The 24,937-nt window shown below is 41.3% G+C and overlaps 1 protein-coding gene across 3 annotated transcripts; it reads left to right on the top strand.

Annotated features, from left to right (window-relative positions):
- The first annotated feature begins 426 nt into the window (after positions 1-426).
- Positions 427-24,339, top strand: golga4 (golgin A4). 3 transcript variants are annotated; one of them, XM_084375325.1, is made up of 25 exons: positions 427-636; positions 1,607-1,684; positions 3,271-3,372; positions 5,926-5,994; positions 6,093-6,419; positions 6,563-6,610; positions 6,757-6,813; positions 6,913-7,011; positions 7,345-7,489; positions 7,635-7,825; positions 9,054-9,137; positions 9,468-9,615; positions 9,713-9,891; positions 10,192-10,287; positions 10,407-10,562; positions 11,076-14,641; positions 14,732-14,853; positions 15,280-15,410; positions 16,526-16,612; positions 18,981-19,007; positions 19,190-19,258; positions 19,633-19,708; positions 22,020-22,117; positions 23,434-23,520; positions 23,638-24,339. In XM_084375325.1, exons 1-25 carry the CDS (start codon positions 559-561, stop codon positions 23,650-23,652), a joined length of 6,135 nt encoding a protein of 2,044 aa, XP_084231451.1. In that variant the 5' UTR covers positions 427-558; the 3' UTR covers positions 23,653-24,339. The 3 variants fall into 3 exon arrangements, with proteins under 3 accessions (XP_084231451.1, XP_084231450.1, XP_084231452.1); XM_084375324.1 differs by having other exon boundaries at positions 10,189-10,287; XM_084375326.1 differs by lacking the exon at positions 3,271-3,372 and having other exon boundaries at positions 10,189-10,287.
- The last annotated feature ends 598 nt before the right edge of the window (positions 24,340-24,937 follow it).

The raw sequence follows: 24,937 nt of genomic DNA, 5'->3' as shown, positions 1-24,937 counted from the left end.
AAATTCTGAGTTTTATCTAATTTTAGTATTTTCTTGTGAATTATCAAATTATTTTTCTCTTTAGGCTTGTGTTCCTTAAATGAAGCACTGCAAGAAAGTAAAATCACTGACTGAAATGCTGCCAACTGATATCCATAGTAGCCTCCAGCTATAACTTGAGATGAGGGGTCATGAGTGTGTTGCTCAGTTTTAGAGAAGTTACAAGTCGAAAAGGTACGGAGCCACTGTATCACTGAAAATAAATCAGTACTGAATGAAGAAACACAACATTAATTTTAACGACATCACAGGTTGCATTAGGAAAAACAATTATACCTTTCTTCCTCTAAGGGTGGCGCTGTAGCTAATTCATCCCGGACTGGCCCTTTAACTCTGACGTTTCAATTTTCCTCCACGTTGGCCGCACATGCGCAGAGAGCGCGTTCACCTGCTGGAAATCAGAGGCGAACAAGGAAGTCTAGCACCGAGCATTGGATGTCAGCGTAAAAGAAACTAAATACATCTCCGCCGGATAGTAGTCATCTGCTCGTCAGCTGTTTGCTCCATCGGCGTGACGAGATGTTTAAAAAACTGAAGCAGAGGATAAACGAGGAGCAGTCCCCGCAGAGGAATGCGCAGTCACCACAGCAGGCCCAGGTTGGTTGTTGTTGCTGGGAGCTAACTAGCTAAGCTAAGCTCTGTTTACACTGCCGAGCTGCTAGTCAATGAAGATAGCTGACCTATCGCAGGAGTTATAATTGCTTCGGGAATTGTTTAGTACTATATGGTTCGCATAACTCATTAAGCTGTCAACTTTTGTTAATTGTTTGTCCCTTTTTAGCACCATGCTAGGTCATTTAGCTGCCTAACTTAGCTGTCATTAACTGCTGCTAGTAAGGTGCGTTCAGGTGAACTTGTAACTGGTGAAACTAGTTGTCCCGGGGGTAGAGAAAAAACAGTAACATGCACCCAGCCGTGAACTTCATTGTAGCCAAAACACTGGCAAGAAATATTGTAATTCTTACACGGTATGGGCGTGGATTGGCTGGGAGTGGATGTCAGCTGGGAGCTTTATTTGACACATGCAAATACTACCAGTGCCAAAGGCCTGCCATCATAGTACAGGAATACGAAAGGGCAGGCAAGTAGCGTACTGACAAACCCTGCTGGTCTAGTTCAGCCAGTCCTTATTTGACACCGCAGGTTGTCAATGTTTTACAATGGGAAAGGCTACTATTTACTATTTTATAACTGTGTCCCAGTTGCTTCAAGTAGTTTTTCCATAGTGCACAACATTTTTTGTCTACTTTTATTAATCTCTGAGCTACTCTTTTTGTGATTTGGAGCTTGTGATGAGCAAACTTAGATTTATTCCTCAAAGTTTGTTTGTGTGTGGGTTCAAGGCACCCATTGTGTTTCTTTAAAACCAGCATGTTTAGCTGATTGGGTTCAAAGGTGAAGATTGGGAGACACTGAGTGATTGTCAAGAAAAGTTAGGTAAGGCTAATTGCAATATTACAGTGTATGTCAGGGAACCAAAAGTTATCACAAAAGGCAATAAGATTATAGCTATGGTCGTGTGAATTCAGTATTTTTGATACAAATATGGTTTGATTCATGTTAACAGACGGGCAGTGGAGACCGGCGCGGCAGCCAAACCCTCCCGTTTCATCACGATGGCTCGCCCTCTCCCAGTGACAGAGAGGTGAGCATGGTGTCGGCCTGTGATGGATATGTGTTTTAATATCTGTGAGCTTAAACTGCAGCCTGCAGAGATGTCTTGTTCTCTCCACAGCTTATATTCTAATTTTCAACGTGTTCCCTTCAGTCCTAAAAAACCTGCCATGTGTTTTGTTACGCTTTATCCTCCCTCAATAACAAACCGGTGCCTTTTTGATTGCTGTGCCAAGTGAAAGTAAATCAGTGACCAAGTAGTTGTGTCAGTTTTATTTCTGTTTTATTCTGTTCTATTCTTTTTCCAAGACATCTAATCTACTCTCACATTAAGTATAAATGTTAACTCTCTCCCAGACTGATCAAAATGTATTAATATAATAAAAGTCCTATCATTACCGAGGCATATTTCCTGAATCGTCGCAGTTCCATGACTTTACCCAACAGATGACAGTCCATCACCACAGCGTTCTTTAATTTCATGAGAACACAGAAGCCAAAATAACATTGTGATAACTGATGTTGTAGAGCAATCAGCACAGTGATTTAATTAAATACAGGAATGGTCTGTTATTCTTTCTTTTCATATAACTATGTGTTATTACAAGGGACAATGAAGTCGCACTTTGGGTTATAATCGGGTGTTTTCATGTACATCTTTAAGAGCATTTGGCTAATTATTTAAATGTGATAGCATTCAGTACACTGTATATAGAGTAGCTCATTTAATGACACATTATCAGTTTTTTTTTTATTATTCTGACACTGCTCGTCCAAAAGAAACACTGGGAAGGTCATTCTAGCTCTGGAGAGCCAGCCATATTTCAGCATGTGTATGAATAATTGATGCAACCTCCTCTCAGTGTTTTTCTCTCTGGTGATTTGTTTGGGGAATATCCTCCCCCCTGTGGATATGAGCAAGTTAATGCAAGACTTCTTTGATTCATTAGGGGGAGGTAGTCCCATGATAAGGTACTGACCACAACTGTAAGATTGATGATGCAACATGTGGTTAATAATCTGTTTTGGAGCTCAGACATGGAAGTTTACAGTCTCGGCTGTTTGATCTTCAGATCAAAAACTGGCCCTAATAACTCATTCATGACAAATTTTCTACATTTCAACACTGCAGACCCAAAACTGGAAAAGCGATAGTGCCGACCTTTAGTTTCTCTGCTCTGCTTTCTCCCCCGATCCTTTGGAAGCACAGGTGTGTTGTAGTAACTCGGCCTCATGTGCCCTCAGTTTAGAAGCTTCTTGTCATCACAGCATCTTTTTTCACCTCACAAATCTTTAACACTTTGACATCTCTGTAAATGTTAATTAGATTTTTCAGGGTAGATTAAACCCTTTTTCAAGACTACATGCAGAGATGTCAAACTGTTATCCATAACATTAATGTTGATTGAGTGTTTCACTTTCCCGTTTTTTCTTATTTTTCTTCCTGTCCCATGTAGTCTCTCTCTCTCTCTTTCTTTCTCTCCATCCATCTCAGTCTCTCTCGGCCAGACGCCCCCTCCAGCACTATTTCACACTCATGGTGTTGTTTTTCTCATTGCTCTCTGTGTTCCTCTCCTTTCCCCACCTTTCGTCCCGTTACTGCACTGACGGGGTCAGGTGCTGGCCGGGATGATAGCAGAGCCCGCTTTTCTCTCTGAGTATACTATCTTTGCTCTGGACCATTCAAAACGACCCAAAACGGCCCAGGTAGCCAGTGTGGTGAGTTTGCCCTCACTTCCTGTCTCTTCCTCCTCCTCCTCCTCATCTTTCTCCTCCTCCTCCTCCTCCTCCCGCCCTGTTCCTTCCTCCCGTCTCCGCGCCTTTGGGGAATCGGTAGAGGACTGTGGCCCGAGTAGGGACAGCTTGTTCCCTGCTCTCTGTCTCCTGTTTCCTTTGGATTAGCATCAAGAAGGCATCTCATATGTAGGCTAACCCTGCATCTAATGGGATTTATGGTTTACATGGTGGGTTAGAAGCTTGTGTGCTTTCTGCTGTATGTTGGTTTATTGCCCTACCTTTCAGTTAATATTATCTGTCTCAGATTTGAATATTGCCCCTTGTCTTTAGGTCTCCTTAGTTGCTTGCTTTAGAGACCCTCAACACCCTGTTATGTTGCCTGACGGCCTTTGTCCCCTCTCCCCACAAGTCTGTTTATTTGGAGAGTTGACGTTTCCATCTTCCAAGCTGTGGGCAGGCTTTCTCAGCAGTTTAAATGTTGAATTGCTTGTAACTCTTCCAAGTAAACAAACAGACCCAAAGCACCTTTTGTAGATGCCTCGAAGACTAAATGATGTGTGCTCATGTGGAGGCAGTAAGAGGACTAGAGGAAAGCAAGATTTGAAAGAATGCATCATTTGTGATACAGACAGACTCTGAATGCATACAATACATTCATTTTGCCTCCGTTTTGTATGTCTGTTCAAAATGTCAGATATTTTTGTGTAACGTAAAATGTTTGATGTAAGTAGATATTTGTGTTTTGACAACTAACTAACTCCTCACTATGAAAGGGCTTTGGCCATAATGTACATCTTATTTTTGAAACCCTAATTTTAAGTGCTGATTGAGGTTGTCTACCCAAACCGTTTATATTCAGTACTGTTATTGTCCAGTGATATGAATATTTTATTTTAGCAAACACAGTTTGACATTAATTTAACTGGGGTCAGTGGTAACATGTGATTAACCTTGTCAGTGTTTACTAACACAAGTAAGGGCATACTGGTAAAGCGGGTAAATTAATGTTTGAACCTTTTAACTCTTTATTACATCAAATTGAAATGAAGATGTAAAGATATACATATAGAATTAAACTACACAGGTTAGCGGAAAACTTATTCCTCTGTTGATATAACGTCTATTGTCATTAATGGGACATCAGTGAAATATTTTTACTACAGTCTGGAGAATTTTAACTTGTGTTGCAGCTACAGAAACAAACAACTGGTGTCATTGTCATCTCTTTTGATGAACCACAAATATCTTAAACCCATCAAACTGTCTTTTTTTTATCATGTTTCACCTACATCTTGTTAAAATATCAGCACATCTTCACAAAATGTTAATTGCTCAAACCCAACAATAGTAATCCATCAAACTATCTCAATCATTTTGTTGTTTTTACATTTTGTTTTGGAGGTAAAAACTGTCTTTGTCTTTGACCAGAGATATACCAAGGAGTCCTTCTGTCTTTTGGAGTTATGTTTGTCTTGGTGCTTGATCAAGGTTGTTGTAGTTGTCATTACTGTTGTGAGTGACATTCAGAAACACTTTGAATTTAGCCATCCCCATTCTGTTGGGAAATCAAGTGTTTCGACATGTAGTGCTGAAACACAGCAGAGGCATTCAAGTCTTGGTTTACTGTAGGCAAAGGTGACCAGCATCTACATGGTGAAGTAGTGAAAGAAGTCAGTAAGTAATGTGTGCTGTATGGAGTTTTTAAATGTGGTCCTTTATCCCTGTTTATTCACAAAAACCTGTGAGAATGAAGTAAGTATCGGTTTGTTTAAATATAAATCAATATTTACCCTTCTACTGTTGATAGCGAAACCTACAGTGAAATTAGTGCTTCCTTTGTATTCAGTTAGCTCTGTTGCCCACAACACAAACACACATTAACAAACTCATTCAGTCAAAAAACAGGAGAATGAAAATAACAGTTTAAACATTCAGTTGTGTGGAAAAGACCTTTTCCTAACCTGCAACGCCCACTTAAACAGATCCTGGAAGTGACTACAGTCAAAATATTTCCATAAGAAACAAGACAGATATGTTGAATGTTTTGCACAGTAATCCCGCGGAACGAGTAGCTTGGAGCCGGACAAGGGAGGAGAAAATGTGCTCACTGATCCTGCTTCTAACAAGACAACTAAACCAACTAAGCCGCTCGATGTTCACTTACTTCAATACTCTCTTGTGCTCTTGTAATACAGCTGCACACGGCACTGCCGGGCATCTTTAATTCAAATACCAGCTCTCCTACTTGACTTTTAACTGTTTGTTTGTTCTGACCTCATGGCTGTTCTGTAGAGTCCAGTTTTAACCCTTTTTGTTTGATGTACAGTAGAGATGCCTTCTTTTATGTATTTAACCCCTCTGTTTTTTCCAAGTTGCATGAGGGTACCCATTGCCCCTGCATTGCTCCCAGCAATACTAATATTGCTCCCTCCAGAGTAATCAGGGAGAGCCATGCTGGGTGTGGATGACTAACTTGCCCAGGACAAGTCCACTGGCACAGTTTTCCTTCCTCTCATGATGTCTTTTTAACTGCAGAGTGCCTCTAAAGGACCAGCAAGATCTCCCAGAGGTAGCATCAATGGGGACGGAAGTGCCTCTCCTCTTGTATGTTCACCCTTCCTCCTCTTTGATTTTCGAGTTAAAGTTATAACACTGTTGCTTATTCTTCGATATGTTTAAAATGAGCTTTTTCCTCCCAACAGAGAGAGGAGACACCGTCACTTGTCCAAAAACTGCAGCTTAAAGTTCCCTCGATGGAGTCGTTGATTCGTGGCGGCGCCAGTCGTGCAGAGAACCTGTTCCGCTCTCCCTCTAAAGAAAACCTGGTCCGAAGCTCATCACGAGATTCTCTGACGCCTTTGGGAGAAAATGATTCCCCTGGCGCCCCTACATATGATCCCCCCTCAGATATTGAGAGCGAGGCTGAGGAGCCACCAGGAACTACAGAGTCCCTCTCCAAAGAGCAGCTGATGCACCGACTGCTCAGAGTGGAGAGGAGCCTGGGGAAGTACAGGGGGAAGTACTCGGAGGTAAGAGTCACACTAAGAGTGTATAGCACACAGTCTTACAGGCGTGTATAACTATAATTACTTTTGTGTCCTTATTAATGATTCTGTCTTTCTCTTACTCTGTTTCTCTCCCTTTTATTCACCTCCACTCCTTCACCCTCCAGCTGGTCACTGCGTACAGAACAGTGCAGCGAGATAAAGAAAAAACACAGGTAAATTGTCTTAACTGCCATTTTGACTAATACTTAATTTTTGATACAATGTTTTTGGCCAGAGGAACATTTTGATCATCCTGAGCTGATCAAATGAGTCTGCAGGAGAAGCTCACAGGAGTCATTTCTGTTCTCCGTCCCTTCAGGTTATCCTCAGTCAGAGTCAAGATAAAGCTCTCCGCAGGATAGGGGAGCTGCGGGAGGTATGGCTATATGTTATGTATGGGCAATGGTCAATATCTGTCTTCCTTTTACTGTATATTAAAGTTTACGCATGAGTGAATATATTGAATGATCTGCAGGAGCTTCAAATGGACCAGCAAGCCAAGAAACACCTACAGGATGAGTTTGATGCTGCGCTGGAGGAGAAGGATCAGATGATCACTGTATTGCAAACACAGGTGAGTGTTGGCTTCATGTGAGGCAGAAATATGTAGTCTTTTGAAAACAACACAAAGATGCCATGTTTGTTTGCCACTAGTACTATAATATAAAATACTTTGATTAAATGTGACTGATTAACAATGCAAAACATGTGGTAATAAAGTTTAACATATGCTGATTTTACTGCAGTGATCATCAAATAAATGTGGCTACATTTTACATAAAATCTGCCTGCTTAATTTAGTGAGTTCATTAAAAAATAAGGATGCAGAGTATAATGCCAGATTTGGGTGTTAAACCTAAGTAGTCAGAGGATTATTTTGCTAAGTGTTTTTTGCTCTTGCTAACAGGTTGCTTTGTTGAAGAAACGAGCTAAGGGTTTCACTGACGGTCCTGTGCCTACTGAGGATGACGTCCCTCAATCTGAAGATGCTCCAGACTCTTCCACACAAAGTCCTTCGAAGGAGCAAGGAGAAGAGCCTGAAGGCACCGAGGGTGGGGAAAGTTTTTGTGTATATTTGTGATTTCTTTGGGAGCAACACTAAAACATGAAGTTGCTTCAATCAAACCTGTATGAGAATCATTTTCTATTTCATTCTAATGTTATTTTTCTAATCAGTGCATTCTATTTTCTGGGCAGGAGAGGGCAACAGTGATCCGACCAAACTCATGGAGGCCCTGCAGAAGAGAGTGAAGAGGCAGGAAAACCTCCTGCAGAAGTGCAAAGAAGTGATGCGCACACACAAGGAGCGGAGCGCCCAGCTGGGCACAGAGAATGAGACTCTGCAGGAGCAGCTGCAGGAGAGGCTTCAGGAGCTGGAGAAGATTAAGGTGGCTAACCTGTGTTTAATGGCAGCGATATATTAGGACATTTCTCATAAATTTTAGATGATATCTCAGCATACACTTTATCACTTTGTCAATGAGGTGCAAAGTAACCATCGTTTCAAGGCCATTTCCTGAGACAGCCGCTCACTAGAAATTGATGTGGCGGTAAACTGCAATTACGAGGTTTGATTAAAATGAGGCTGGCCAGAGATGCAGCAAATGACTGAGCAGTTTGTTTAGGGTCATTAATGTTGTGCTGCAAAATGTCTGCCAGAGTCGTTATGGTCCGCTGATAATGTGGGTCAATTATCTCAGTGACACAGTGATTTGCTATGGTTCTCAGAGTCCGAACATCCAAATTCTCTGGCCGGGCTCCAGGACAAGGGTTCATGTCAGTGTGACATGACTGGATCATTGTTTTCATCGATTTCAAAACATTTAGCTCCAGTGGTATGATCGGCTTGTTTAGCTTGTCCGTAGCCGCTCTGATGTTTTGCAGCGTCTGATAACAGATGTTTGTTGTTTCAGAGACACTGAGAATGGACAGCTTGCCTGTGACTGTACGATGGTCTCATGTTCATTTCACTCTGTTTGGGCCTTTCCTGTGTCAGGAAAAGCAGAGGTTAACAGGCGTTTAGCCCTCTTAAGCAGCATGAAGGCATCCTGGAACTGCTGGGCGGGCCGTGATCATCCCCTGCCTCAGACAAATATCCCATAAAACAGACCATCTGTCTGCGTTTCAGCTAAGGGATTTTTGAATGTTCTATTTACAGCCTGGTTTCACAGAGTACTGTACACTTTATTTGCCTTTTTTGTATATTCAAAATGAGATAATACATTTTCTTGATTTTTTTTTTTTAATCCATAGACTGCACAGACACCTTGCCTTGTTGCACAGATAGACCAAACAACATGACAAATACAGTCATCCAAGCATTTCCTGTTCAGAAACCACTGGTTACACATTGGTGGCACAGAGACATGGCCACTACATGCCGCTGCTGCTAAGCTGGGCTGTAATTTGGGTTGACTTGTTGGTTTAGCTGGGTTTGTGTACACTGTCTGGTTATTTGGCTTGTGGGTGAGGCATCCTGGGTGGTGCAGCAAACATCTGAGTTTGAAGCATATACAGGATATGAGTCCCAACATCAGAAATGTCCCTGTGTAAAGTTGGGTGTTGACCATATGTGACATTCTCGTTTGTAATTCTGTCAAATGTTTTATATTATAGGAGCTTCACACAACAGAAAAGACTAAGTTGATCACTCAGCTTCGAGATGCAAAGAACCTCATTGAGCAGCTGGAGCAGGACAAGGTGAGTGAGGAGTTTTTTAGGCTTGAGTCACATCTTGATTGACAGTCCTGCAGATTCAGTTGTAGTCGAAAACTGGATGTGTTTATTTACTCTGCCACTGAGTAAAGAAGTCCGACACCTTGACACCCCATATTGTTCCTCTTAAACTTTGACCCCAGCTCTGCAGGATGGACAGCAGCTCATGAGATCTGTGTGAGGAATGCTTTAAATCAAAAACAGTTACACACACAGACCTTGAGTTTTGGTGTAAATTTTAAGGATAATACTTATCAAATCCAACATTACAGATATCAAAAGGGTGATTTTCTTTTCTGGGTTGTTGTCTTTCAGGGAATGGTCATTGCCGAGACAAAGCGGCAGATGCATGAGACACTGGAAATGAAAGAAGAGGAGGTTGCACAGCTTCGCTCCAGGCTCCAGCAGGTTACTGTCCAGAAAGAAGAACTGCAGGAACAGAAAGAAAAGGCTGAGAAATCAGGTGAGTGGAGTCCACTTCTGAATGTGAACAGGAATAACCTCTTTTAGTATGTTAACAATGTATTTCAAATTTTTGTTTTGTTTTGTTTTTATCATAGCATTTGAAGAACTTGAACGTGCGCTGGGTGTAGCTCAGAAGGCGGAGGAGGCCCGAAAACAGCTGCAGGTTCAGCTGGAGGAGAGAGTGAAAGAAGTCGAAAGGGTCAATGAGGAGGAGAGGAAGAGTCTGCAGGAGAAGCTCACACGAGTCAAACAGGAGGTCGTCACCATCATGAAGGTCAGGAAGTGACTTCTGCCGGATGCTCATGATTTTATTTTCATTTAGAAGAATTTGTTATAACATTAACATTACTAATATTACTACATGAGATGCTAATGAGTAGCATTAACTCAACAATTGAAGGGTTTTCATTTGGAAGAATAACAGGAATCGGCACACTGTTATCAACAATATCGCCCAGTTAAACTATTCCAACACTGTATTTTTATTTATGTTTGGTAATATTTACATTTGATCTACCGATCATATTATTATATCCTATTTTTTCATTATTATATATATGTATATTACTAGAAGTCATCGGAGGAAACGGTGGTCAATATGGAAAAACTCCACAAGGAAGCTCTGGCTGCTAAAGAAGAAGAGATGAGTGCCAGAATCAACAAAGCTGTCGTACGTGCCAAAGATTTTCATTTATTAGATTTCACAACATAATCGAGTAAATTGGATGAAGAACAACCACTTTTTGAATTTTTGAATTTTTGCATTCCTTGTGCTTCTTTTGTATTCAGGAGCAGTGCAAAGAGGAGTTTGCCCAGTTAGGTAAGGAGCGAGATCAGCAGGCGTCTCTGGCTCTGGAGGATATAGAGTTACAGAAGACGGCTATAAGGACAGAAGGTGATAACAAGGTTAAAGAGATACAGTTGGAGCTGGAGGCTGCAAGAACTGTAAGTTTGTTTGTTTGTTTTGTTTTTTTAATTGTACATTTTTAAAATGTAGTTACGTGGATGTTACTGGAAGTGTTAATTAGGGCTAACTGAATTCTTTGAGGGTCAAATCTTTGTTCATTTCCATGTTAATTTATTGAATGATATTTCACAACCACTAAGCTCTCCAGGAACACACACAGACAGTGAGGGCAAGGTGCATTTATTAAACATGCCTATATAACCATCATATTTGAGTATTTTACTGCAAAGCATCGTACATTTGATTGAATTGCTGAATTTGTTGCAAAGTAAAAGCTTTAAATTAATTTAATTCATCTTCTGTTGTTAGTAAAAAAACACACACACCCATCCCTCCTTGCTCTTGAAGCTTTGAATATTTGGTGATAGCTATACTCTTTCAGTCCCACTGTTCAAAATAATCTTAATAACTGACCATGTATTTTGTCTCATAATTCTGTTAAATCATTTCTTTGTAAGATAATCTAATAACCTACGTGTATGTGGTTACAGAGAATATTGGAGCTGGAGAGCTCTCTCGACAAGATCTCACAAGACGGATCATGTCTGTCCCATGAACTTTCCAAGCAGTTGGACGAGCTGAAGGATAAACACAAAGAGCAAATCTCTGCATTAGAGGAAAAGCACCAGGAGCAGCTGGAAAAGCACAAGGGCACCCTAACCCAGCAGCATAATGCTGCTCTCGAAGAGCTCAAGGAAAAACACCGAGCTGAAGTGGAGACCCTCCTGAAAGATAAAGAACTGCAGTTCCAAGCACATGTTGAAGACATGAACCAGAAAACTTTAGAGAAACTGGAAGCAAAGCAGGCAGAGCTAGAGGCAGTTTCCGCTGAACTTTCTGAGGCTTTGAAGGGTAAACAGCTCCTGGAGGAGAAGTTGGTCGCAGCTGAAGAGGTTCATAGGTTAGCTCAACAGGAACATGAGAAGAGGCTTCAAGAGCGGCAGGCAAAGCACAATGTAGAGCTGGCAAATATCAAACAGGAGCACGAGCAGTCTCTTGGAGGAATAGAGAAAACTCTGAAGGAGGAACTTAACGCATTGAAGATTGTTCTGAGGGAAAAGGAAAAGGAAATTAAAGAACACATGCTTAAGCAAAAAACACTACAAGAGGAATCACAAGAGCTAAATGTCAAGGTAAAGGAAGTGGAGGAGCTGCAGCAGTGTTTATCACAATCCAAGCTGGATAATGAGAGCCTAAAGGAATCTAATGCACAGTTGAGTAAGATCTCAAAGGATCTTGATCAGTGTAAGAAGGATTTGTCAGATTTGGAGCATCAGTTGGAAGTAGCGAAGGATGATTGCCAACAGAAAGAGAAGTCGCTTCAGGAGCTAGAGCACCAATTACAAGAAAGCAAAAAGGAGCTGTCAGAGAAGGAGAAGTCATTTACTGCAGAGCTGAACACTAAGCAGGAAGAACAGACGCGCCTCACGAAACAGCTGGATGATGAAAAAGTAGATCATGAGAAGAAGATGAAAAACACTATAAGAGAGAGGGATGAGATAGAAGCTAAGCTGAAAACACAGGAAACAAAAATGGAAAAGCTTAAACAGAAGGCCAAAGACATGCATGAGAGCTATAAGAAAAAGATTCAGCAGAATGAAGAAAACATGAAGAAGGAACTTGCGAAGAAGGAGAAAGAGCTTCAGCAGAAGGAGCAACAAGTTCAAGAGAAGATCGTAGAGATGGCTCAAAAGAGTTCCCAAGGCCTGAGCAGCACAGTGTCAGAGCTGCAGGCCAACCATAAGCAAGAGGTGGAGAAGCTACATGACACCCACAAGCATGAGATTGAGGAGCTGGAGCGTCGGTGGCAGGAGAAGATAGGACAGCAAGAGGAGGAATTAACAGAGAAACACTCGCACATATTACAGGAGAAGGCTCAGGAACTGGAGGAAATTTCTCAGCAACTTAGCCGAGGCAAAGAGGAGAACGAGCAAGTGTCGCGTGAATTAAAGGATCTAAAGGAGGAGCTGGTGATTCGAGAAACCACCGTGCAGAAGCTGCAAGAAGAGCTGAACGAAGCAGCGGTTAAGCTTGAAAGTTTGTCTCAGGCCGAGGCGCTGCTGAAAGAGCAAATGGAGTCAGTGGAGAGGAACCTCAACCAGGCTCTGAACGAGAGGAACTCCCTGCAAGACCAGCTTAACACGACAAAGGAGGAGAACACAGAGAAGTTAAAGACCTTGTCAGATAAGCTGGAGGGAACAGAGATGCAGCTCAAAGCTCTGGAAGGTTCCAGAGGTAAAGAGAGTGAGGACTTGCAGACTCAATTTGAGGAAAGTTCCTCTCAGCTCCAAGCTGTTATCCATACTAAAGAAGAAAGAATTTGCACTTTAGAGGAGGATCTCCGCCAGCAGACGGAGGCGAATAAGAATCTATGCATTTCATTAGACCAGATGACTGCTCAGGTAAATGCTCAAACAGAGCATGTCGAAGCCTTAACACGTGAGAAGGAGAATCATTCTCAATCTACCAGTGAGAAAGTTCAGAAAATTGAGGAGCTGAGTGAGGCAAACAGAATCATATCAGAAAGTATTAAAGCCAACGAGTCGCGTATCAGCGACTTGGAAAGCATCATCAGTGACTTGAAAAATCAGCTAGCAAGTAGCATAAAAGAGAAGGAGGAAGCCATAAATCAGCTGAACCAGCAGTATAAAGAGGAGAGGCGACAGGCTGCTGAGACCACAGAGAGATTAGAGCACGAGAGAAAGTCTGCGTTGGAGCAGGCGGATGCACTCAGGAACAGTCTGTCTGAGTATGAGACCAAGTTCACCCAGAATGACAACACTATCACATGTCTGCAGAGCAGGCTTGACGATCTGGAGCGTGAAATCTCTGAAAAGAATGAAGCCCTGCAAAGGCTGACAGCGAGTATTGACAATCAGTCCATCAGCAAGTCGGAGATGGACCAGGTGTTGAGCGAGAAAGAGCAGAAGGTCAGCGGACTTACTTCGGAGCTTGAGAGTTGCATCAGTCGACTTGGCGAGCTCCAGGAGCAGTTAGCCTTAAAGACGAAAGAGTGTGAACAACTCACAGCTGACCTCAAACAGCAGCACAGCGTCAGGGAGAGCGAAAAGAAAGAATTAGTAGAGCAGCTGCAGCAGACCCAGATGCAGTGCACTCAGAACGGTAATTTGGAGCAGGAGATGGTAGAAAAACTGCGCTCCCTGGAGGAAGAGTGTAAACACAAGCTTGAATGTCAGAGGGAGGAATTCGAAAAAACGAAAGGTGAGATTCTAAAGAGCAAAGAGGAGAACCTGAAGGCAACTGAGGAGAAGTTGTCTGCAGACAGTGCCCGCAAAGTATCCGAGCTGAAGAAGAAAGCTGAGCAGAAAATCGGTCAGATTAAGAAACAGCTAACCTCGCAGCTTGAGGAAAAGGAGCAGACGATCAAGGCTCTTCAAACGAGCCTGGAGGAGATCAAGAGCAACGAAACGGCCGGCAAACAACACGCAGAAACGTTAGAAGAGAAAACAAAAACACTCGAGGATGCTCTTGTCAAGCTTAAGGAAGAGCAGGAGAAAAATCTTGAACAGATTCTGAGTAATGAAAAGCTCGAGAAAGAAAAGTCTTTAGAGGAATTGAAAATCATGTACGAAGAGAAGCTGAGAGATGTAGCACAACAAGGGGAGCTCAAAGAAAATGAATCGGCACTACATGAAATCGAGGCCAGGCTCAAAGGAGCAGAAGAGCAGAATGGAAACCTTGTCGCAGAAATAAATCGGCTGAAAGAAGAAATATGTGAGAAGGACGCTCAGCTCGATCAACATCAGGAAACCATTAAACAGATCCAGAATTCATCACAACCTGGGGCTGAGATGATGGTGGAGCGTAGCAGCGTACAGCAAACCATGAGCGCGATGGAAAACCACTCTCCGACGGAAGGCGGCGATTCTCTCGAGTCTGTCAAGAGTAATCTGACTCAGGTGAAGAACGAGAAGGAGAAAATCCACAAGGACTTCACCAGGCTACAGAAAGACATCCGATTACTGAGGAAGGAGCACGAGCAGGACCTTGAATACATGAAGAAAGAGTTGTTAGAGGAGCAGGAGAAAAAGTTAAAGTAAGTTCATGATTTCATCTTGTTAATGATTCTTGATAGTAAAGACCTGAAAATGGAAACTAACATTTCCTTTTCTGTCTGTTCTAATAGATTGGAGGTGGAAGATGTGGAAATGAAGCACAATTCTGCCATCAAGCAGCTGATGAGGGAGTTCAACACACATCTGGCCTTGAAGGAGGCGGAGCTCGATACATCGGTGAAGGAGGCCATTGGTGAGGCAGAGGAAAATAATTCTCCATTCATTAAATTAAACTGCTGAGATTTACAGCTGTGTTGTAAGACATGGGATTGAATTAGTTGTCTTGTTGTGGTGAAATCACTACTTACTACTTACGTTTGAGGCACCAAAATAACTGCCTTAAAATGGAAAATCAAAGTAAATCTGATCAGACATTCATATACACCAGCAGGGTGGAATAACTACACGGAAACATTATGTATTTTTTTTATTTCGTCACTGACTGGAACAAATTGAGGGATCATTGCATTCGGAAACAGTGCGTCTGAACTGCCATGTTTCCTTGCTTCCTCCATGTCGTGTTTCATTCCAGATGGGATGTGAGTGAGTGGTTTGGAATATGAATTCCTTTTTTTTTTTTTTTTTCATGTACTAACTCTGGCTATTTTCCTTGACACAGCAAAAGCCCAGAGTGTAGAAGCAGAGCTCATCAGTATCCATCGTGAGGAAGTCAGTCAGCTGAAAAAGCTGGTTGCCGAGAAGGAGGATGATTTGCACAGAACTGTTCAGAAGTATGAACAGGTTATACAGGTACTGTCAAAAGATGGAGCTTCAAAATACTTACCTAAAATAAGACCCACTGTTTATCATGGAAGGGCAATCAACCCCACCCACCATTTGGAAGCTATTACTGTTGGCAGCTACCTTTCCGAGCAGTGGTTCACACCTTTGTTGGCAGATATACCCCCACATCCCCGTCAGATGAACTCAAGTACCCCTTCATTGACATCAAAAATGTTTAAAAAAAATGTTTAGCTAACTGTTCAGCTGTTCATGATTTCGTTTAGCCTTTTCTTAATTATTGTTCTCTTACTTTAAGATAACTTTTAGAACTGTTATCAGGTACTTTAAGCTATTTCAGCCATATTACTTTAAGCTAGCTGACAATTTCCACAATTTTTTAAATAATATTTTTCATATTTAATCTGCTATTTTAACAAGTCTATCCATCACTTTAAACTAGTAATCTAATTCAGCTGTTTGTCCACTTTGTTTAGACTTTTTAATCCACTAATTTTAGTGAACTATCATTTGTCTATCACTTTAAACAGACTATTTCAACCTTTACCCATTACTGTTAGCTATTTCAGCAGTTCTGTTCATTAACTACTTTGAGCTAGCTAACTACTTCAGCTGTTTGTCCACCTTGTTTAGACTTTGCAATCATTTATCCATTACTTTTAGCAAACTATTTTAATCATCAATGTGTCACTTTTAACTATTTCAGCTCTTATCTGGTAACTTTAGCTTTTTCAGCAAGTCTGTTCCCTACTCTGAGCTTGCCAACTTGTTTTCACCCACTCTTAATCACAACATTGTTTAAGTGTTATGGCTGACTTAATATGTGGATATATTTTTCTTAATCAAATCGTTAATTCTACTGCTGCTGCACAATGTTTTCACATTTCCTCTGGCAGCCAATCTGTAATCACTTAAAGAACTGCACTTAATCATCAATCAATGCCTGCCGAATGGTATGAACTTGGAAAATGACCAAATGATTCTTTAATTATAATATAAGCATAATTAAGGACGGGATGTCTAAAATAAGGCGGAGAGATTTGATCGACATACTTGAGTTGTGATGCTCAGATGAAGCAGAGGAAATGACTCAGCCATTGTTGTTTCGTTTTATTTTTTTCCAGAGTCGAGAGGAGGAGATGGGTGACAGAGTGTGGCAGGTCCAGAAAGAACTGGAGGAGTTGCAAGGAAGGAGCCAGGGCACAGATGAGGTACAAACATTTCTGACCCATATTCATGGGGTGACTATGGGTCATCAAACATCTGCGATTGGTGTCACAACTGGTTGATGTATTGGGGACATTTTAATGTTTGCACAGATGTAGAAATTCATACCTGCTGCTATTAAAGTCCATTATATACGAGACTGGGGGTTTCTATTGAATTTATGCAGTGATTCTGTTGAAATCGTAAGTCACTCACATAGCTGTAGGAAATCAAGTCTTGTCAGCTCCCTCTCATGCTCCTCTGGGAAAAGGCTGAAGTCTGATGGAAGCATTACTAGTTTTGAACGACAGCCGAATCCAGATGCATTTTGTTTCCATACCTAATTATTTGAGAGTTCACATCCAGGTTAACAGACTTAACAGTTATCCGTTATCGTTTCCTTTGTCTTGCTTCGTAATTGAAGGATTCCGTCTTAGAGCTCAGGGACAATTTGCTTACATACTTTGCTCTGATCAGTCTTCTGCCCCAGTCGTGTGGCTGCTCTCCAAAGCACGCCGGATCCTGTGAAGCTCGTTTGAATCACTCAGGAATGTTCTCCTCGGAAAAAAAGAGATTGTGAGGCAGCAGCCAGCCTCAATCCCTGTTCTCAATTATCATCATATGAGGTGATTCTCAGCCTTAAGATTTATACTACAGGAATACTCGCATGCATACTGGAAAGAAGCCAGATAGGACAAGAGTACTCCAGGGAGATGCTTTACTGTGGTGTTGAGGTGCTGTGAGACCTGATTCTTCTACCTTTACACGGTGTCCAGATGCACACAAACACAAAGAATTACACTGCTCTCTCTGCTGCATTTTTCCCTGGTGAGGTAATAATTTTATGGGTGGATTGTATGGGTTTAAGCTCAGGGAGGCCAAACCTTCCAACGGGCCTCACAAACCATTTTTCATTTCGACAGTGGGTCAGTGTGTCTCTCTATAGAGACAATAGACCAGCGCTTTTTTAGAAGTAAAAGTCTGATTTAGTCTGTGTACGCAGACAAAATAAATACACCAAACCAACAGTGTGGTAGTTCATCACTTAGTATTTTCTTCTTCCACCTGTTGTGGCTTTCAGAACGGGCCACAAAGACATATAGCTTCACTTAAGCCCCACACCAGTGTACTTTGGCATTTTTAGATTTTTTTAAAAATGGACCAATGACGTATCACTTTAGAAGAATCCCCAAGTGATGCAGCATCCTTCAAACTTGCGCAGGCGCTGCACTGGCAGTATTTACCAAACTGCGAGTCAATGGCTCAAGTTTATCTGGTGTTGAAAGGGTAGCATGGCCTCTTTAAAGCCAAGGAAAAAGCGACAGTGCTCACAGCAGACAGGTGTTTGCGATCAGAGCAGAGGTTAAATTTAGCAATGAAGTTGTCTAATGGCAGTAAATGTACAGTGAAGGCTACAGTTTGCCCATAAATAAACTCTACAGCTCCTCAATACCCATGAAGACCTCACGACTGCGTGACAGCTATCGCTATCCAGGCTAATATTTATGCTATTGCTTTGGAAAACATTATTCAAACAAGACTAAATGTTTGTTAGGAACTCTTTTCAACAGGGGATTATGCACATTTGGTGCTCTAGCAACAGTGCCCATGTTCATTGTAGCACAGGAACATGTCACACTGTAACAATGTGGCTCATTTCTATGTTTCTAGTAGTTTATGGACAACAGTGGAGCTCTATGGCAGCAATACGATAAATCAGGCTTTGGATACACGAACAATGCTTGTGTATGCAGGATGCATTTTTTGTTGGTTCAGGTCTTTTAATGGGATTTGTTGACAATAAGAAAGATAGCGTATACCGGCAGACTTCCTCTTTAAATGTAAACTGCCTGTTCATTTTATTATCATGCCGTCATAGACTAAATGTATATATTTTTTTTTTTTATCACATTTTTTATTTAATTTTTTTTTTTAACACAAACAATGATGCACAGCCACTGAACATACTGTTACATCAATCAACCCCCCTCCCACCCCTCCCGCATACAGTACATAAGGTGCAAGGTAAAACAAATTGCATGTACTTACATAAATTAAATTAAAACGAGACAAGGCGGCTAAAATAAACAATGACAAAAACAGGAAGAAAGTAAAAGAGAGAAAAAAAAAAACCACATACAGGGGACTTGTGGGGTAGCTATTATAAACCTGTAGATGATTAGGGATGTCGAATGAGTTAAATCAGATACACGACAAAAACCACAAGGATCAAAGTGAGCTCTTCAATGCTTCAGCTGTGGTGAGCCAAATATTGCTAAATGTATATATTATTATTTTACTGTAAATACACATGTATCTTCGTCTTTTTCTATTCTAACATAAAGTTTCTTCCCTTATTATTTATTTATTTAGGCAGAGATGACTCCAGAAGAACTGCAGGTATGTTTGCTGGTTCCAGTTTGACTTCTTTCGCCGTTTCTAGGATTCATATCATTTAAGCCAGTTACCACTGTATTTTAATTGTTTAATCAAGTAAAACATGCATCATTGATAGCAACATACTGTTTGTACTATTTGTTTTGTCCTCATCGAAATTAATGTTCTGTCCTTTCCGACCACAGGCTCAGCTAGCGGAGAAGACAACTTTGCTGAGCGAGGCTCGACTGAAGGAGCAGGGCTTTATTGAGAAAGTGAGTGTCGGGCCCTGTGTTTGTGTGCGCGCACCCTCTTCGCTGGGGACAAGTGAACAGCAAATCCCATGCAGTGTATTCCCAGGATTCTGGGGCCTCCAGCAAGAGAAGCTACTGCTCTCCTGCTGCATCAACTTAATTACACAGCACATCTGTTTACATTTGGTTTAACCCTATAAACACTCAGAGCAACGCCTCCCACAGTTTTTCTCACACACATCGTCATTCTCACAAACATCCCCCAGGGATGATCAACAAAATGCTGTGCTCGTGTCCCATACAACAATTAGACTAATGCATAGAATTAACCCGCAGGGGTCAAATGGCTTGTTTTATGATTAATCTGTGAATACTTGTGTGTTTCTCCACGGTAGATTCACTCGCTTGAGGACAAGATTAAATGTTTCCACCGGAGCACTGTTGTAACTCATCTTGGGAGCACATTTAAAGGTAATGTTAACACCATGAATCACTTAGTTCTGCTTGGCGAGCCAGTTTCCTACTCAACAACGGTACAAAATGCTTGAACACATGCAATGTCATCAGAAACTTTTAACATAAGCTAAATACACTCAAAGCATAAAATAGGTTAACTAACTTGTATATTGTAATAGGGATTTTTAACATATAATTATATAATGTTTTAAAGGTCCCTTATTGTAGAAAGTGAGATTTTAATGTGTCTTATGATTATAAAGCGGGTCTTGGTGCTACATAAATACTGTGAAAGTATCAAAATGCTTAATCTTTGGAGACAGACACCCGTATTCAGTCTCTGTGCCTTCAAATAAGCAGTCGGGACTTCTGTAAGGTTGGGATGTCACAACTATACAAAGGCTGCCCTCAAAACGGTCGTGGATGCAAAAACATTGACAGAGCTGATGCAGAAACAAGGCAAGCAGTGCTGGCTCAGGCCTGTGAGAACTGACCAATCAAAGCAGACTATGGGAAGAGGGGGGGTCTTAAAGAGACATGCACTAAAACAGAGCTTTCAGACAAGAAAATGGAAATATTCAGGTAAATTCATTTACTTTATTCAAGTACAGTACTTGAATAAATGTACTTGGACAGGTTAAATAGAGGTGCTGCAGCAATGGACAGTACAAGAAAAGTAATGTGCTTTTTGAGCATTAAAAACATGTAAACATTTTCTAGTAGACATCCAAAATAATACTAAGAACCTGAAAATGAGCACTAAACGGGGCCTTCAGAATATGAATTGTAGAGTCATAGTCTAAAGATCTCTGTAGGAGTTTTGACACACTACCAGTAATCTGCCGCCCCCACATCTCTTCATGGGATTTGACGGAAGACAAGAGACAGAGATCCTGAATAATGTGCGACGGTGTGTGGGTGTGTGGTCTGGTTTAACTGTAAGAAATGTAACTGAAGATTTTTGCCAACTAAGCGTGATTTTAGGCTTACTGGTTATGGTTAGAGCTGCGGTTATAATTATGGTTTGGTTAAGGTTAGAGTAAAGGTTCGGGTTAGACATATAAGCGGTGTGGTTAAGGTTAGGGTAAGCCTCTAGGTACTGACTGTAAGTCAATGCGATACCCTCAAGGATATCGTAAACTGAACATGATGTGTGTGTGAGAGTCTGCAGAGCTTCCCTGCTGGTGTAATAAAGAGAATCTGCTGTCAGAAGGGGGGCGGTGAAGAAGCCATCCTTGGATTTAATGGGTTTTACAGATTGTGGTCCTGTTTCCCGCACAGGACCCTGCAGCAGACAGACTTTTACTTCTTAAAACCTTTACTCTCAATACACACACTATATCCAGCCTGATACCTGCTCTGTCCCGTATTTGGACAACTGTACATATTGGTGAAAGTGTCTTCCACTCAGTATGAATCTTTTGAACCTACTTAAATCACCTTCATATGTAGTTTCATGTGTGTGGCTCCCTGAGTGGTTTGATGGTAGGCTCAGCTGGGGCTACATGGGGTCAGCAGGACAAAGGCTGTGGGATTTATTGGAAACCCAGTACTTAACACGAGATCAAAGAACTGTTTGCACTCCTCTATCACCTTCTCTTGATGCCTAATCACAAGTCTCTGTCTCGTGCTGTAATCTGAATGATTATTCCAAATAGTCAGGGAGCAAGTTGGTGTTGTTCCATATTAAAGACCTGACGCAGATATTTTATAGGTAGAAGCGGTAGTGTTAAGTGTTACCAGGCCTATCCATGCGGCAGCACTGTTTTCCATTCATAGTTCTTAGAGGAATGATGGTGTTAAAGCTTTGGGCGGAGAATTAAAGTGTTCATTCTTGGACTCCTGCTGAGCCTCGCCATTTTTTCCTGCACTTATAGCTGGTGCTTAATTTGAACCCAAACCTGCAGAGTGGCTCTGTATATGGTTGCTAATGCAAACATAAAGTTGACTGTGACAGGTATTGTTGTTTGCTAGATTTAATTAAAAACTAGACAAGAAAAGTAAACTGTACATTTTAAAACCACATTTGCAATGTTTGTAGATGTGCATCCTGATAAAGATCGTAGACGTGTTTTATTTTATATTTGTTTATTGTATATGACCAGAAATATTCAGAGACCTGGTCAAAATGGCAGCAAAGTTAACACATAGTCCCATAAAAACATTATGAACAGAGAGGCATGAAAGAGAGAGAAGCTCAACTATTTAAAACATGCTTCATTAAAGATTATTTGAATACGACAGCTTATTATCAGAGTCTTGCACTATAGTGTGGCTGAGCAGGTCTCAGATTAGTAATTGGCTCTAATTCTGCTTGATTTCACAGATCCTGGATTCAACAGCTCAGATTCACTCTCAGAAGCCACAGAGATGGAGTACCTGAGGAAGGTGCTGTTTGAATACATGATGGGACGGGAAACAAAAGTACGCTTTTATTTTTCTTACATTGTTGTGCACAAAGAAATGCATGGTTGTTTATATAACTCAGTTTTTTTAGTTCCAATTTTCTAATACATCTCAGTGTCAGATATAAATGCCTGTCAGTTTACTGTGAAAACACCAGGAACACCAGTGGAAGCAATGGGCTCTATTTTACTCACGCAACGACAAACACGCAGCAGTAGGTCTTCAGTACACAAACTGTGTGGGCGACTCCGAGTGCACCTGCTGTTTTGGTTCATGTATGTACAGCGCAGTGCTAAAGGTCTGGGTGAAGTTGGAACAAATACACATTCAGCCAGTCACATCGCTGGTCTCAGATCTTTGAGCCAATCACACAGAAGCATGACAACGGCAGCTTAAGACATGAAGAAATGTGCCTTCAGGAAATTATTGTCAGGGTGTAGAGCAGCATGATGTGAACACACAGCACCGCAAGTCTGCAGCCTGAGTGATGTGGTGCTGTTTACATTTTATATGTACAGCAGAAGATACCAAACAATCAGAGTGCTGCTTGCACTGGTGGTTGTTGCGCCACCACAGCAATAGAGCCCCATGGCTTAATCGTTCTTTCCCTGACAAAGACTGACATGTTGTAATTTCTAGTTATATGAGGATGTGGTCAATAAACTAAACCACAGCATTTAAAAAACACTGCATTGAAATCAGAACGGGCAAAGATCGGAGAGTCAGGCCATCCCATTTTTTCCGTGGGGTATCCAGTGACCTCCACCCGCCACACAAAATGTGAGAGCATTTTAGGACGCCACATAAAAGTCATGTTGTGTCCAGTCTTCCTGGGTTAAAATTAACAGCGATCTCCCTAATTAACAGTGTTGTTGACACGGTCCTAAAGTCAGCGGGTTTTTCCCAGCTCCTCAGCAAACAGTTAGTCTTTATGGCAACATGGCAGACCTCCCCTGTGTGGAGGATGTCCCCCAGGCTGCCTGCGAGGAACATGCATCTCGCATGACGCAGAGTTGCCATTCAAAGACATGCTGGCCTTGTTCCGCGTTGGTTGAGCGGTTATATTTCCTACACGGGAGCCCTGTTTCTGATTATCCCTCTTGTTTATGGGGAAATGCATGCGCACTGGCAGATAGGCCTGGAGTTATTTATTTATTTATTTGGGCTTTTTTGTATCTGGTGTTGGAAAAAATGTATATTTTAAAACTTGAAAATAAAATATGAAATGCTTCTTAATGAAGCATTCATTAAAAAACTTGTTTATGTTAAAGATGAAGTTCTTCTTTTAAATGCTGCAAGCTTTATTAATTGATTTATTTGCTCCTCTTCCACAGACGATGGCCAAAGTGATTACCTCCATGCTCAAGTTTCCTCCCGACCAAGCGCAGAAGGTTTTGGACAAAGAAGACACAAAAACGATTGTAAGCATCCATCACTGGAGTCATCTCAGTCCTCTTGCAGTTAAACACATACGACTTCAGTTCTTCACTGATCATTGCACAGTTAATTAAATTAATTTCTTGCGTGTCTCTCTACAGACTTGGTTACGATGAGTGTTTGAACAATCCGTGTACTATTGGATGAAAATCTGCTGCTATTGCTGCTGAAGGGGAAGACTGCCATGGATCTGATCGAGCCCTGCTCCCTGCATTTCCTGTCATTTTTGTGTGTGTGTGCGCGCGTGTGTGTGTGTGTGTGTGTGTGTGTGTGCGTGCGTGTTTGTGTGTGTGTGTGTGGTGCAGAATGTGTGAATATATCTAAAGGTATGAGGGATTTAGAGAATATGCCAGAAACACAAATCTTCCATGAATCCAGTTTTACTCTGAAAATTAAGTTTGTTAATTTATATATTTTAGATTAAGTTAAATTGTTTCCTCTTTGTTTTAGAATGTGTTTATACCGATTGGCTTGTGCAATAAATAATGTCACTATCACGTCTTGATGCTGACAGGTCAGTTGATTTATAGGTTTTTGTGTCGTGCTGTTGTCTGAATCACTTCCTGTGTTAAACTGTAAACGACCCTTTAACTGTGCACTCGCTCCACATTAAGATATATATATACTGGCCTCTGGACCTTGTATGTTTAACACAGCTTTTCTATGCTTTATATTTTGTCACTGACATGAACACGAAAACACAAAATGTAAATTGTACTATGATAATTGAAACTGTACTATAGGGCACTATATGACTTACTATACATTTTCAGACTAACAGATTAAATCTTATTTACAGAACACCTTTTGTCACGCCTTTATCCTTACTATCATACCGTGTGTTGCCTGTCAAATCCAATAGCTTATCTCATTAGCCTGTGTTACACTGTCTCGTCTGTCTAACGGAGGATAAAGTATGATAACATCCTGTTGAAATAGACACACGTGGAATGCAGACATCACAACAAGTCTGGGTTTTGAAGATCTCGTTGGTGATGGGTCACATACTTCAGCAAGGACCTTTGTTTGACCTTTACTCCTTTCCCTCACAGCAAATGCATTTTTATATATAAAGAGATGAGAGTATAAACTTTAGTAGAGATTTATCTGTGGTTCTATACAGGAGAAGGATGGAGGTACGGACAGTGTAATTGAAAAGTACTATAAGCTTAAAGGTGCAATTTGTAAGAATTTTGGTTAAAACATTCAAAAATTAGCTGAAAATATCTGCAGATTTGAAGAAATAACAGTTGACATTATGGCAAAGATATCTAGTATTGCACTGCAGAGATATACACTGAAGTTAGCATGCTGATCAACTAGCCCCTTCCTGTCCAGCCTCATAAAACCTCTCCAGCTCCCAGTCTGGACCGCTAGCTGCACAACTTACTGACTTAAATA

This window comes from Pagrus pagrus, assembly GCF_965226575.1.
Source record: "Pagrus pagrus genome assembly, chromosome: 15".
NCBI lineage: Eukaryota > Metazoa > Chordata > Actinopteri > Spariformes > Sparidae > Pagrus > Pagrus pagrus.
The sequence above is the reverse complement of the archived record's forward strand: the minus strand, read 5'-3'. Positions and strand labels throughout refer to the sequence as shown.